The 15,375-nt window shown below is 39.1% G+C and overlaps 2 protein-coding genes across 3 annotated transcripts in view; both read right to left on the bottom strand.

Moving 5' to 3' along the window:
- Nucleotides 1-144: 144 nt before the first annotated feature.
- On the bottom strand, nucleotides 145-6,121 carry LOC116042656 (zinc finger protein Gfi-1b-like). Its single transcript, XM_031288942.2, has 6 exons — nucleotides 5,678-6,121; nucleotides 2,749-3,000; nucleotides 2,166-2,410; nucleotides 1,909-2,016; nucleotides 1,629-1,794; nucleotides 145-557 (listed from the first exon to the last, which is right to left on the bottom strand). Exons 2-6 carry the CDS (start codon nucleotides 2,951-2,953, stop codon nucleotides 379-381), a joined length of 903 nt encoding a protein of 300 aa, XP_031144802.1. The 5' UTR covers nucleotides 2,954-3,000; nucleotides 5,678-6,121; the 3' UTR covers nucleotides 145-378.
- A 3,220-nt stretch (nucleotides 6,122-9,341) lies between these two features.
- Nucleotides 9,342-15,375, bottom strand: part of si:ch211-239f4.1 (EVI5-like protein) — a 40,632-nt gene continuing 34,598 nt past the window's right edge. For both annotated transcript variants that reach the window (XM_031288939.2, XM_031288940.2), the window contains one exon: nucleotides 9,342-14,392. In XM_031288939.2, coding sequence (XP_031144799.1) covers nucleotides 14,075-14,392 — 318 coding nt within the window. In that variant the 3' untranslated portion in view covers nucleotides 9,342-14,074. The remainder of the gene's footprint in view (nucleotides 14,393-15,375) is intronic.

Below are 15,375 nucleotides of genomic sequence, written 5' to 3'. Positions count from 1 at the left end.
ACATACACTTTGGAGTTTTGCCCTCACATGATCACAGATCTGCAGAGAATATAGACATGTGGGAAACATAAGAACATTTCTCTTAAAAACTGAATCATTTTTAGTAATGCCAATATTTGGTAAGGAACCATATGATGGCATCTCTCACTTCAATTCAACAACTATTAATCCCACAAGGGGCAATTACTTTTTCTTGCTGTAAACATGATGTTAACAAATAATAGTGAACTTCTTGTATATAAATATAAAAAAACTGTATTTCACATACTGGGAAAAAGTAGTCAACACACTCAGTAGCTTTCTGTCCTGAATGTGTTATCGCTGGTTATTAAAAAAAAATAAAAAAAAGGCTATGATGTTGACTCGGCGGTGTCAGAGTCAGCGGTAGGTGCAGTGGTGGTCCTGGTGCTGCCTAAGGTCCACTTTGTGCTGGAAGCCGTAGAGGCAGCGAGGACAGCGGTAGGGCCGGTCGTCCCTGTGTTTACGGCTGTGGGTGATGAGGTTGGAGCTCTGGCTGAATGCCTTCCCACATATCTGACACACATGGGGCTTCTCGCCTGGCACACAAACACAGCACACGTCATGTTAATACACAGGATGTTCAAACTGTTGATCAAACAGACGCTGCTCTGATGTTTTAAAAGTATTATTTATATATATATATATATATATATATATATATATATATGTATATATATATGTGTGTATGTATATATATATATATATATATATATATACATATATATATATATATATATATATATATATATATATATATATATATACACATATACATTATATATATATATATATATATATATATATATATATATATATATATATACCCGCGCTGCGTCACAGAGAGATACCACAGGTCTTTCCTGCCTGCTGCTGTCAGACTCTACAATCAGCACTGCTCACAGTAGACCACATGGACAAAATACACACACCAGGACTGATAAAACATAAGACATACAATAAAACGTGACTGTGCAGTTACTGTAAATACATTTTACTTTTACTTTTTACTATTTACTGTGCAACTACTGTAAATACATTTTACTATTTTAATATTTACTCTATTTAATTATTTTATTATTGTTGTTGTGTTAACGTGTGTCCTCTACTTTCCTCTTATCCCTTGCTGCTGCAACAGTGTGAATTTCCCCATTGTGGGATTAATAAAGGATTTTGAATCTTGAATCTTGAATCTTGAATCAAACCTTTTTCCAACACAGAAATGAAATGGAATAATTGATTTCAGAGAAAAGGATTTAATGTACTATGTGCAAATGAACAGTGTTGCTGACTATTGGCACAAATATATTTTGCACAAGTAAGAGTAAAGGGACTGTTATCGTGACAAAATACAGTATAAATGCTTGTCAAAACAATAAACATTTGTTTGGGTCGCAGATAATACTGTAAATATGAGTTTACATGCAAGGGAGGAATATCTGCTGAAAGGATTAACGATTAACACTAGTGATTAGTATTAGTGGTTCCTGGGCTAATATAAGTGTCATCGATTAGCATAGAGATGTATTACAAAATGAAACAGCAGTTCAGTTTAATAATTTCATATAACTGAGGTCAGCATATTAGAAACAGCCAAAGGGGAAACCCACCAGTGTGTATGAAGGTATGTTTTTTCATGTCAGACTTCTGGTGGAACCTTTTGCCACAGTACTGGCAGGGGTAGGGCCGGGTGTCTGAATGTATGAGCAGATGAGTAGTGAGGGTGGAGGAGCGCTTGAACACTTTTCCACACACTGTACAGCCAAATGTCCTCTCCTAAAACAACAGACACTGTGGTTATGGATTCGGGAACCTCATATGTGCATGACATTGATTATTTTAGTGTGAGATAGTAAGATAATTCCATATAAGAAGAAATGTGATGCTGACCTTGCCCCTGCACGATGACCGCTCTGTCCTGTTGGACTTGTGTGCTGGTGCTCTGCTTCCGTGACTCTTGCATATGTGAGTCTTCAAACTTGACAAACATGAAAATACCTGCAAAGACAAGATGAACATAACTTTAACACGTTAAAATAACTTTAGACTTCAGGAGAGCAGAAGGTGGGAAACTACCTCTAGAAATAGCATGGAAACCGTGAAAAAAACAGAAGATGTGAAAACGTAAACTGGAAGGGATGCCATACTTTGCTACAGAGTGGACACTCTTGACTCGGAGCACTGATCTTCAAGCAGCCACTGCTCCTGGTCTCCCTCAGGATGTGAGGGTGCTGAGTCAAATCTCCCAGTCCCACAGACAGTTTGACTGGATATTCTGAGCTCACATGAGGTCTGGACCAAACAGCTGGTGTGGGAGGCCGAGACTCGTCTTTCTCCACAGGGCTTAAAGTATTTGGGTTGACAGGAATGCAGGGCACAGCAGATCTACAGTCTGAGTATGAAGACAGACAGGTAAGTTGACTGGCTGCTATTTATGCAAACTTCTGAAACCTTGGATTCACGATACACCTTTGAATATTTCAATAGCATATGTACGATTATCAGAATTATTTGAATAATGGCTCAGAAAATTGTCACACAACAAATAAAAATAAATACATTCTGTGTCCCATCCTCTACTTTGAACCCGTCACTGCTGCTTACTAGAAATCATTTTGTTTTTTTTTAAATTATCTAGGAAGCGTTCTGTGTATTTGTTGTCAATGTGAAACATGCTTGTGATAAAGACTTATCCAAATGAAAAAAGTATGAATTAGCTCTGTCACCCACCATAAGATTTGGGACTGAATGGCTGAAGGTGATCACTTCCATTAGAGTGGCAGTCAGCAGGAAGGTCCGGCTGCAGTAATGCGATGGGTACCGCATCATTATCTGGTGTTTCTGATGTGGAGTACTCCATGGACGTATCCCAGGACCCTGTCTTTTTTCCTAGGTGGTGCAGCCCTCCTCGCTTCACCAAGAAAGAACGAGGCATCACTCAAAAGGGAGGAAGATCTGCTCTACACCCAAAATCAAAGTTATCTAGAGGGGGTTAAAAAATAAAATGTATTATTGATTGAATTCAATTTGGCACAGCCTTTGTTGTCCCACAGACCAAATGAATCATTCACCTTTTCCTTTTCTAAATCTTAGTGGTTACATATTTACATATGTTATGGAAACTAAACCAAATTAGTATACTCTGCAGCAGTAGTTTATATGTAGTGTACCACCTGACCTCTAACACTAAAACGATGGACCTAAAGTGTTACATGTGATATTTGTACTGCCCAAAAGAGGGCAGCAGAACCCTAACACTTTTGCAAGGCACTGTATCCGTGTCACATTCTCGTTAGGGGCTGAGCCCTCCTAAAGGTCTGATCCTAGAATTGTCCCTGGTTCATACTGTTGAACAGACAAAGAATGGGATCATCAGAAAGGACAAAATGTTTGGTGTTGACAACATGTAGATTATAATGTAACGAAAAATTACAGCAGGTTAGTTGTTACAGATGATACACTGTTTTTGTTTTATTTTTGGCCATCAATCTTGACATGTAGCTATAGATAAAAATTTTTTAAAAAATGTTAAATAAATATACCCTAAAATATGTGATTTAAGTATCAGGCTTTTTATTAAGTGACAGAGAAGTTAACCTTGTTTCAACTATTGTTTCTGCCTTTGCTAGCTTTGCACATCTGGATTTTGGCAGCATTTCCCCTTGCAGACCTTTTCAAGCTCTCAGACTGGATGTTGAACTGTGATCTCACACAGATTTCTTTCACACAGAGGTGCTCTAAAAAGTTTTATTTTCATGGACCTCTCTGTGTTTTGGTCTGAGCATTGCTGGGCCAGTTTACCTGCCCCCGAGGAGGATTTGTCACATCCGACCAAAGAATCTTTTTCTTCTTTTTCCGTCTTTTAAATTCTGCTTTACAAACTCCAGGTGGCCGGTCAGATTCCGTTTAGGCAGCAGTGGCTTACTTGACACTAAAGGCCTCATCACTGCAGAGCTGTTTCTCCCATGTGTGGAGCTGCTACGCTACATTCACACTGCAGGTGAAAGTGTGCCAAATCTGATTAAAACTGACATTTAGACTTAAATTCAAACTTGGTTTGTGACACTTGTGACACAACCAGTCACATCAGAACTGCAAATATATCACTTAACTAACTGCAACGCATTTCATGACTCAGTGCTAACACTCGAGCAAAGGTGAAGCTGCAGTGGAGAGTTCAGTGGAGGACACGGAGGTGTTAAAGCAAAAAACATGTTACATGTTTATTTAAAAAACAAAAAAACAACGTAAAATGATAGATTAAGAAGAATAAAACAAGCTTCTGTAAATTATCTTCTATCTTCACTTAGTAGATAACAGTAAAGCATCACTCCATGAGAGGACAGACCTCCCACTTTTACAAAATAATGGTGGACAGTTTCCAGGTCGCCTTAGAAAATAAAAGGCTTGTGTGAACATAAATGACAAGATTACTGCAGAGAATTGGCAAGACATCTGCTCAAATGCTCAAACACAATCAAGACTTGCTTTAAAATTCACTGACATAAATGGATTATGACACCAACCATGTTCAATCAATTTAATACCTGTATTCCTGATATATGTATCAAATGTGGGACACAGAAAGGCATGTGACTTTAGATATTCTCTTTTATGTAACATGCACAAGGTTGTGTGCAGTGGTGAAAGAAGAATCCGAGATATTATACTATATACGGTATTGGTACCAATAGAGCAATCTAAAAACACTCCAAGTAGAAATCCTGCATTCAACATTCTACTCAAGTAAAGTAGAAATAAAAGTATTATCAGCTAAATATACTTAAAAGTATCACCAAAACACTTGTTCTGCAGAAAATCTGCCCCTTTGAATTATATATTTTATATTACATTATAAGATTGTTAATACGGTACTAATGCCATAATGCCATTAATTTAATAAGAAGCTAAATCACATTTTACGTGATATATCTGGCTATGAGGAACTTTGTTTGGTTGATGACATATATTCAATTGTTCATTTAATTTGTATACTTCTTTGCATGAGCATGTTAGTATTACATCTTTTGTTTTTTGGTACTGTTTAGTTCAGAAACATGACATGTTAAAACTGGTGTTGAATATTGACTGACCAACATAATGTGTACAGTCAAACAAAATTTGTCCTATATTCCCCGTCACATTCAGTATGAATCTGTAATGTATATGTGTGACGATATTAACAGAGGAGCAAAGGCGTTGCAATACAATTGACAGCCGTTTTGTGCTTTATATTTCTGTCTGTGATAAATCATAAACATTGTTTATGAACTCTGATAATCACTAAAAGATAATGTGTCAACTGACTGACTACATTTAAAAGGCTCTTGTAACAGGTTGTTTGTGCATACTTTTACTTTTCCTTCTGTATAATACATAAAACAATTCAGAGAAAGCTCCACATGGAGATAATTACTAAACAAGCTGATTATCATCTCAATTCATAACAATTTGATTTGATTGATACGGATCATTACTTCTGAAATAATTCACCAGAATTAGTTTTAGCCTACCGTTTAGTCAAAGAGCCCAAAAGTGTTTATCTTTAAATTATCATGTAAAATAGAAAACATAAGCATCAACAAACCAAAGCTGTAGTAGCTTTCATTTAAGCAAAAATAAGAAGATACTTTTCATAAATAAATATGCAAAAACTCACCAGATTTTTACATCCCACCAGTTCTTCTTAACGTCACACACAAACTTCACAATAATAATTTAACTGGGAAAAAAGTATTATGAGACAATGTGGAGTCAGCCTGGATTGTGAGCCGTTGACGTTCTCTGCAGGTCGTGAGATGACAGTAGAAACGGACGAGGAAGTGTTTCAGCTCAAACACCTCTGAGCCGACAACCACACTGCTTCCTCACATACAAACCCCAAACACTGCACACTCACAGTAGCACGGAATCTGTCCAGCTCTAGTTTAGAAAACAAAACAAAAACACTTTTGGTGCAAATTATGGATGGATATGTTGCAGTGGTGCACAAACTAACACAGCATCAGATTAATCTAGGAAAGACAGATGAAGCCGAAGTGAGAGGAAGAGAGACTATGCTGAAAATTCTTCAGAAAGTGTTGACACACATGTTGACACAGTTGGGTTACAAAATAACCATTGAGGTCAATTTTAAAAGAAGCTGGCTGATGCAACGGCAGATTCCCTTCCATAATATTCATAGAAAAAACATTGCACATTAATGAGAAAGAGACGCAGCAAGTGGGAGTGTGAAAAGTTGTGTTAAAAGGTGACAAACTATAAAACACATACAAATGAGCCACATCACTCCACCGACATGTTCCTTCATTATGATGAACATGGGCACTGCAGCTTCGTTTAGGTTAATCACAAATACACCATCCTGCTTCTGAAAATACTCAACAGGGCTAAATGTGTATTAATCCACTGCTGAAAATAGTTCCCAACAAATGCACTATTTCCTCCTGTTTGAGTAACGTTTGCTACAAACTACAGTGGCCAGTTGTTTTAGGAAATTACTGAGCCTTTTTAAAAAAAGCAACTATATATCAAAGTCGTTAGTAGAAACACATGGGCTGAGTAGGGGAGTAGAAAGCAGTGAGAGATGGACTAACAGTTTGTTAGTTTTGGTCTTTTAATGGGATTTGGTGACATTAGAATAATATTGAATAAGGCCAGCTTTGTCCTTTCATTTTATTGTACTTGTGTAATCACAGAGACGTCTTAGTTTTAAAGGTATTTCTGGTGGCATTCAAGCTTTGAAGAAAGAAGAAATTGACACCATGGAGGACTTATTTATACTAAAGATTCTGTGGCTGAGAATGGTGGAAGATTACTTTTTTGGGGCTTTTTTCCCTTTATTTCAGAGTGACAGTGGATAGACAAGAATTGGGATTTGAACCCGGGCTGCTGCAAAGGCCTCAGCCTACATGGGGCACACACTCTTACAGGGTGAGCTAGAGGTCACCCCCTGCTATATGTATATTCATCACTAAGTTTGTTTGTAAAGACCTTAGACCTCAATTCTTAGAAACTACTAGCAATTATCTGTAAACAGGAAGTCACTGTGCCATTACAACTGACAAAAATAACTGAGCAGAGACACATTGGTATACTATCTAATGAAGTAATTTCTTTACCACAAAATAGAATGGATGGGAGGAATCTGTAAAGTCAGTAGTGTAGGGAGTGGATGAGTTAAAATGTGCTGCATTAAGAAATTGTGCTGTAAAAAAAAAAAAGGAAAAGGAACCAGAAGCCACAACACAGAGGTGTGATGTGAGGAGATCTGCCCAAAGACCGGCTGCTGCTCTGGTTTAAATGCATTGGTCCCATGTTGCTGCGTACCCTCCAACAGGTCTGCAGCCCTGGGGACAGAAAGCAAAGCGCACCAAGCAGAAGGGCCGTCCCACTGCATAAAAACTAGTTTGTGTGGGGCAACCTGTTTTAACCCTCTGAAGACGAAAGATGCACCTGCGATGTTTGACAAAACTCCTACTCAAAAAGCAATTTTACAAAATTTCATTTCAGACATTGGTAGACTTTGGTAAATTAATTTCAAGCGCCGAAACAATTCGTACAACACATCAGAAGTTAATTATCTCTTTACACATTGCTCTAGAAAAAATGTGGGCATCACTATAAGAAAAGCTGAGTTTGTTCTGAACATTTTGACATGAAACACATGGGGATCAGTTATACGCATATACCCTAAAAAGGTAAATTTTAGAAGATACACTACTCACAAAAAGTCAGGGCTATTCGGCTTTCGGGAGAAATTTCTGGATGAACCTAAAATCCACTATAACCTTTACAGGTGAACTTAATGTGACCTTCTCTAAACTTTTGAATGCGCATGTCCAACAGTTCAATGTTTCAGTACTTTCTGCACAACTTGCTGTTCTCTAACAAGGAGCTTAACGGCAAAGTTCACAACAGGTGTTTGATCCATGAATCGACCAATAAAGTCAATTAGAAATGGTATTTAAATAGTCCTCCTCATCATGCTTTTCACATTTTGACACCATGAGACAAAGACATTCTCAGATGGAAGTGGCCACTGAGCTTAGAGTGTCACAAAGTGTCATCAGCAGGTTGCAACAGAGATACAGAGAGACTGGAAGAGTCACAGAAAGGCATAGAAGTGGACGCCCATTGGCCACATCCCACACTGATGACCGCTTCATTGTGAACAGTGCCCTGCGGAACCGGATGATGAATGCCACTCAACTCCAGGCACATTTAAGGGAGGTGAGAGGCAAAGTGTCACGTCCGACCATTTGAAACTGTTTACATCAGCGTGGTCTGTGTGCTAGACGACCTGCAAGGGTACCTGACCACACCACCAGGCACAGGTGTCATCGTCTTGCTGGACGAGGGACCAGTGGGCCTCAGTGCTGTTCTCTGATGAAAGTCGATTCACGTTGAGCAGAAATGATGGCCGCCAACGATTTTGGAGACGTCAAGGAGAGCGCTATGTATCAGCCATTGCTGTCACCAGACGACCCTTTGGTGGTGGTGGTGTTACAGTATGGGCAGGTGTGTCTAGTTAATACAGAGCTGCCCTACACTTTCTGAATGGTACAGTGACAAGCCCATACTACCTGAATAACATCATTAATCCAGTCATTGTGCCCCTGCATGAACAACACAGGCCTAATGGACGACAATGCTCCAGCTCATCGAGGTCGCATCATTAGGAAACGGCTGCTGGAGACTGGGGTACCTCAAATGGAGTGGCCCAAACTTTCTCCAGACCTGAATCCTATAGAAAAGCTATGGGATCAGCTGAGTCGCCGTGTTGAGGCCCGTAACTCTGTACCCCAGAACCTCAATGACCTGAGGGCCGCCCTTCAAGAAGAGTGGGATGCCATGCCTCAGCAGACAATAACTCAACTTGTGGACAGCATGAGACGTTGTTGTCAAGCTGTAATTGATGCTCAAGGGCACATGACAAGTTATTGAGCGATGACATTTTTTGTTGTGGTATACCCACCACTGTTGTTGGCTTTTGTTTCAATACATTTTTTGAGGAGGAAATCACCATTGCATGCTTCTACTTAAATGCCCTACTTTCATGATATAATACCACTGTAGCTTGAACTTTTTCCATTTTCCATAGATTTCACCCAACAGCCAGATATCCCTAACTTTTTGTGAGTAGTGTATGTGAAAATGCCCCTAGACCTTAGAGGGTTTTAATGTAGTGATGTGTAAATCTCGACTTAGTAGAAGACTTACATTATAACAAAGCTAAATTACACTAAACTACTGTCATAACTAACATTTGAATAAATATAACCCCCCAGTAATAAACAACAACAACCCAATCAGACCTTTGCAAAGGTGCAATGTCAAAGTTTATTTTGTATCATTCATAGGATACAGAACACTGAAATGTATTTTTTTTCCCCCATCATACTGGAATTTATATAATCTGTACTGTCATTTAATATATTTGATAACAACATCAGTTGAATTGCAAGACAGAAAGAGAGAGGGTGGGCAAGGTTCCTGGGTATGATGCTGTGGATATCCAACAGCCGTCACATACAGTACATACATCTGAGAAATCCTACACCAGACTAACCCGGATGAACACTGTCTGTGAGGAAAAACCCATCTGTGACACACTGTATTGCACTGCATTGTCTAATTCCCCATTTTAAATCAGGGAAAAGGTGTGTGGATGTTCCAGTTTCAAGATGATAAATCTGGAGAAACACAGTGTGATCGTATTTCAGTCCACACAAAATTCACTTTATATTACATGGCTGTTTAATGAAGGGCTGTACTGACTGACTTGTTGGATCAAACCACCATTGAACATACATAAAATGGTTTAGCATAGTGTGTAAATCTACCTATCATTATGGCACATTCTGTTTAATCATCATATGATGTAATGCTGTTAGCATGAGAAACCAAAGTACTTATGGTAATTATAAAAATAATATTAAGGATGAGAGCTAGTACCATATTCAAAAGTAATTTACAAACATATCAAAATGTTTCGTCACAGTAGATAGAGTTGTATTTAGACGGTGGTGAGAACAGAGCACCATCACTGAACAGCAGTGTACAGATGTGTTATAATGTGTTGAAGGACACTGAGCACTGATCTGTCCAGACTAGGGTTCATTTTGGATGAAAGCGTCCCACAATTAGTTTATGCATTTAGATTTTTTTGACTAAAATCTAAACTGAAATATTAAAGTTATAGTCCTTAAGATTTCAGTTGTGGTGGGCCAACCCTTGGTTAGCGGTCAGAATGGCAAATGCATTTTAATAATACGGCTCCCCGAGATCAGTTTGAAACATGCTTTGAGTGGTTAGTTACTCTGTCAGAAATGCAACAGAAGAACAACTTGTCCATATGTTTACAGTGCAGCCAACCAAATTATGGGCTGAGAGGATTTACTGCTTGACAACGTTTTGATAATGAAGACTAAAGGTCAAGTTATGCTTGAAAAGAAGTAGTAAAATGTGTTGTCTGATCACGTCGGAAGGCAAGTGTTTATAGCTGCTTCGAATAGCCACCCTTGAAAATCAAATCAAAAGTAACCGAAATAGTTGTCAAGAATGAATTTCAAACCCAGCTTACTTTTCTCACCACTGCACAGCTGGCCAATCACAGCATGAAGTCGATGTGAATGTTGGGCTCGTCAGTTTTGGAGAGTTACAGAAATTGTTGGACACAACCTCACCCCTGGTCCAACGTCGGGGCACTGCAGTGGGAAGGGGTTTCCAAAGCTAGTCGACCACCCTTTAAGCAATTTTGACAAAGTATGCTGGCACCTTATAGAAGACTATAAAGGATAAATTATCCGACTCATGATCCAATGTTGCCTTTTGCATTACTGTACATGAAAAGCACGCACGCATCAGTTTATGTCTTCTGCATCATGTCCAGTACATGAATCTATCTTTTCCTGTAAATCCTTTGAATCCCACAAGGGAAAGACGGGCACCACCAGTAACAATGAAAACTACTATATAGAAAGGCAATTACAGAATGTAAATGCCTTGAATAGATACATATGATAAAAAGGAATGAGGTTTGATAGACTGATCTCAAGGATTATAGCTTCAAGTGAAAAATTCAGCCAGTTATGATCCAAAGTAAAAAGGCCCTAAATTTCATGCTCAACAGAGCCGATGCCAGTCTGTGCATACTAAGAACTCGAAGAAAATCAACTAAAACCTTTTGTACAATGCTCATTTGGTCTGATGATATCCAAACACTGATTTCAGTGTAGAGATTTCAGTTGCTACACCCATCAATGACCACTAAAAGACTGTTACTTGCAACAGTATGGTGGGCAAACCAACATCCTCTTTAGCTTTTTGATGGCCATTACTGGAAGATCCAATTTCCTTATTTCTTAGAAAACGACAATTATTCTCTACTTTACCAGTCCTTCATTTGTACTGCACATAAAAGTGGGCCTTTAGAGGAAATCCTTCAACATCAGTCCGAAGAACCATGGAGCACAATACAAAGTCAGGATGGATAATCTTGGAGCAAAGTACTTAGATACCGTCACGGTCCCTGTGAAGATGTGAATAAAATAAGAAATTATCCTACCATGAATCCATTCGCCCCCACCATCTCTCACTGCTTAATGACATGAGCAGAGACTTCCTCTATCCCTGTAGTGCAAAAAAGCAGATCACTGCTTTACATATGGCACCCTGTTTGATAAAACTATACACACTCACCATCTTCAGTAAGACACTTGACTGACAGTGATACAGCTTAAATCCTATCCATATACTTTTGTTCCTGTTACACTGTATATTTCATATCTCTCCATTAATTTTACACCCTTTTTTCTACACAGAATATATTAATGTTTGATATGTAAAATATTTCCCACCCACACACTCTCTGTTGGCATACTGATGATATGAACTACTCCCTCCACTTTCATTGGCCCACATGCTGCTGTTTTAGCTGTCAAAAAGTGATATATGCACATGACCTGGTGATTCCGGATCAGCACTGTTACCTGGATTTCTTTTGACTTGTATGGGACACTGATAATTAAAGGAACTGTTTGATGTTTGGGAGAGGACTGACACCACTCTCATGTCTGTTTGTTAAATATGAAGCTACAGCCAGGAGATGGTTATCTTAGCTTAGGATAAAGACAGGAAACAGCTGGCCTTGCTCTGTCCAAAAGTTAAACCTCTAACTAATAACATGTATGTTGTTTGTTTAAAGTGACTAAAAAACGATGTCACTTTTGAAAGGGGAAATAAGAAATTAGGGCTAACTTTTACTCAATTCAATACTCTCAGGGTTTTTACTAGCTGCTATAGCCTCACTTGCTCCGGTATGACTGGTTGCTTATAATGCTAAGCTAACACTAGCAAAACTTAGGTAGATATTATTGCATTGTATTTGTAGTTGTAACTGGCATTACTGAGTCAGTTCACTGACTTTATGAACCTCTTCTACTTGTGCTAATGTTCCTTTAGCGTTTACAGTGATACATGTACCACCTGTGGCCACAATTCAGTTACTTAGTCCCATCCTAAAACTGTAAAAACAAGTTTACTTGCTGGACTTTTTCTTGACTGTGCCCATCTAAGCTAAGCCAACTGTCTCCTCCTGTCTGTGGATCCTATTTGACAGATAGGATCAGTGTCAATCTTCTCATCTAACTCTAAGCATGAAAGCAAATAAATGTCCTAAAATGTCAAACTGTTCCTTTAACTCACACAAAAACAATGATCATGCTTGGTTTTAAAAGAAAACCAAATTGTTCCCATCATTGCTAAATGTAAAATGAAGCTCCAGGGAGGAATCAAGTTAAACAGTTTTCAGATTTGATCAGTCTGCACAGTAGTTGTCAACCTAATCTATGGCAGTAAACAGGAGGTTGCATGTTAACCTCACAAAAATAACAAAAAAAAGAACAACAGAAAGAACAAAATGGAAGAAGTAAATCCAAAATCATAGCAGCACATTTTCCGTCTCTGAAACACTCCGTGTCACAGTAAACCTGTAACAGATGACTAATTGGCACAAAGGACGGTGTAGAAGGCTTGGCCTCTGTCAGTATCTCTACACTCCTATAGTTTCATATAGATATATAAAAAAATAAAACAAATATCAAAATAAATAACATAAATAATTAAAAAACAAAAGATTTGGCAATGTCGAGTTTCTTCCTTCCTTGTCCTGTGGGTTATGGTGAATGTGTTTTGACATGAGCTGTTGTATTAACTCGCTTGGCTTCTCGTCATCTACAAGCCACAGACACAGACAACACACACATTTACTGTAGTATGTTAAAGTGTTAATGATTCCACCAATTGAATGCCATCTTGTGATATTCCTACAGTTTGACAGGTACATATTCCTACACTGCACCTCTCCTTCTTGTACTCACTCATTTTCTTTTTAACACTGAGAGGTAAATGGATGGCTGATAGGTTTTCTGTGCGTGTCTTTCTATTGAGAGCATAAAAAGGGAAAAGAGGATAAAGATGTATTTAACTCTGAACCAATCATGAAGGAGAGTCATATAAGGGTAGACAGAGCATCGCAGTGTGTCAAGTGTCTATCACTCAGTTTATAGGGAGAGGGAAGAGTTATTTTCTGTCTACCCATGTTTCACTCTTCGTCAGTCACAGGTTCAGGCCCAGTGGTCGATCTCGAGCAGCGAGAGGCAACACTAGTCTTGCTTGTCCAGTTTCAGTCCATTTTGTTTGTGTGTGTGTCATATGTTTGTGTTCAGATGGTTTCTGGTGCAGTTACACATGGGAACAAGGAGAGAGGCTTTACATGACCTCTTTGACAAAGAACACAGGATCGGACAGTGTTGGGAACAAGGTGATGGAGACACCAACAGGAGCGGAGAGACAACGGGAAGTGATGATCACAAGAGGTCCAATCAATGCCACTATGTCTGCATCAAGTTAAAGGTAAACAATGGAAAAGCCGAGGTGGCGCACTGGATTGGATAATACAGCTCCAGTTTACAGTAGCAGTCCCGTCCCGTAGAGCTCCAGCGTCTCTTTAGCTCAAAGAAATCCAATGAAACCTTCACACCCCCTCCAGGTCTCAGTTATCCAGCGCCTCGGCACACACCATGCTGCTGTACAGCTGCTGTGGGTCCGGATGTGTCAGAACCCGCTCCTCTGCCTCGCTGTCCGTGCTGCCCTCGCTGTCGAGGCGGGAAGATGGGTGACATGGGCCGGACAGGCTGGGGTAAAGGGCGTTGGGAGGCAGCGGGCTGGGGAGGAGGTCCTCGTCTGAGCTCAGATAGTCCCCCTCAGCAGAGGCGGGGCTGGCCAGACACATATCCTGGTAGTTGGTACATCCGCCTCCACTGCTGACTCTGGAGCTGGGGGCCACCTTCTGCCCTCGCAACTGCCTGATCTGAATACAGAGAAGGAGGTTTTACTTTAGTTGGCCCTACAGTTTTGTCTATACATCAGTGATCCCGAGAAAAGACCAACAATGTGTTAGTTACCCTGTCTGTGGCACTTAAGCCATTCATTCCTACTGAAGATGTAAATGTTTAAAAATTAAAAAGGTGTGCCTTTTTCCTTTAACAGCTGGGCACTGTAGTTTTTAGCAAATGTTACTTAAACATGAACATGTCATCAGGTGCAACAGTGTGGCTCATTGATGTGTTTTAATAGCCTTTGGACAACAATGGAGCTCTATGGCAGAGGGGTATAACAGCCTTTTTATTATCAATATATAAATACATAGTAAAATTGCACTCAATCAAGAGTGTAAACCAATTGGACATCAATAAGGGAGAAAATGTGAAGGCATGTTAAAAATATATTTATGGATTAATCTGATGGTTTTATATCATTTTTGTTTACTTCAGATTGTCGATCATTAAGTTAACAAGAATTTGATGAGGAGGGAAAACCTACAAAGTGATAAACTTTAAGTGAAGTAGCATTCATATTTCCAGCAAAACATCTGCCCCATCTGTAAGGATGACGATGCTATACAGTACAGTATAATTACAGTATTAGATGAAGTGTTTGTAATCTTAAATGTACACCCCTTCTCCAAGATCCGTGTTGATGTTTTGAAAGTCAACAAAAGTTCTCAGCTGAGTTTCTAAACATCATAAGTGAAATGTAAGAATTTTATATATAATAGTATATACTTACATAATAATAGACCAAGGTTTAATACGTCTATACATTGTGTTTAATTTGTTAGGTGAGCCTTTGCAAAAGCATGAAATGGTGCTGGGAAGCTTTTTTAACAGGTTGTTGGGTGTGAGAAAAAAAAGCCCATTTGAGGTTGTGCAAATAGAGCAGTAGGGTCTTTGCAGCTAAATCTGAGCACAAGAGGTCTCTCACCTGTCTCGCCTGTCATGCGGTGAGAACTAG

Source organism: Sander lucioperca, chromosome 4 (genome assembly GCF_008315115.2).
Source record: "Sander lucioperca isolate FBNREF2018 chromosome 4, SLUC_FBN_1.2, whole genome shotgun sequence".
NCBI lineage: Eukaryota > Metazoa > Chordata > Actinopteri > Perciformes > Percidae > Sander > Sander lucioperca.
The sequence above is the reverse complement of the archived record's forward strand: the minus strand, read 5'-3'. Positions and strand labels throughout refer to the sequence as shown.

Excerpts from the sequence above, each read along its gene's own strand:
- LOC116042656 (XM_031288942.2), bottom strand. The coding sequence starts at position 2,953 with ATGCCTCGTTCTTTCTTGGTGAAGCGAGGAGGGCTGCACCACCTAGGA. Across the intron at positions 2,411-2,748 it reads ATTCAGTCCCAAATCTTATG|ACTGTAGATCTGCTGTGCCC; the intron begins GTGGGTGACAGA and ends CTTCATACTCAG. Across the intron at positions 1,795-1,908 it reads GGTCATCGTGCAGGGGCAAG|GAGAGGACATTTGGCTGTAC; the intron begins GTCAGCATCACA and ends CTGTTGTTTTAG.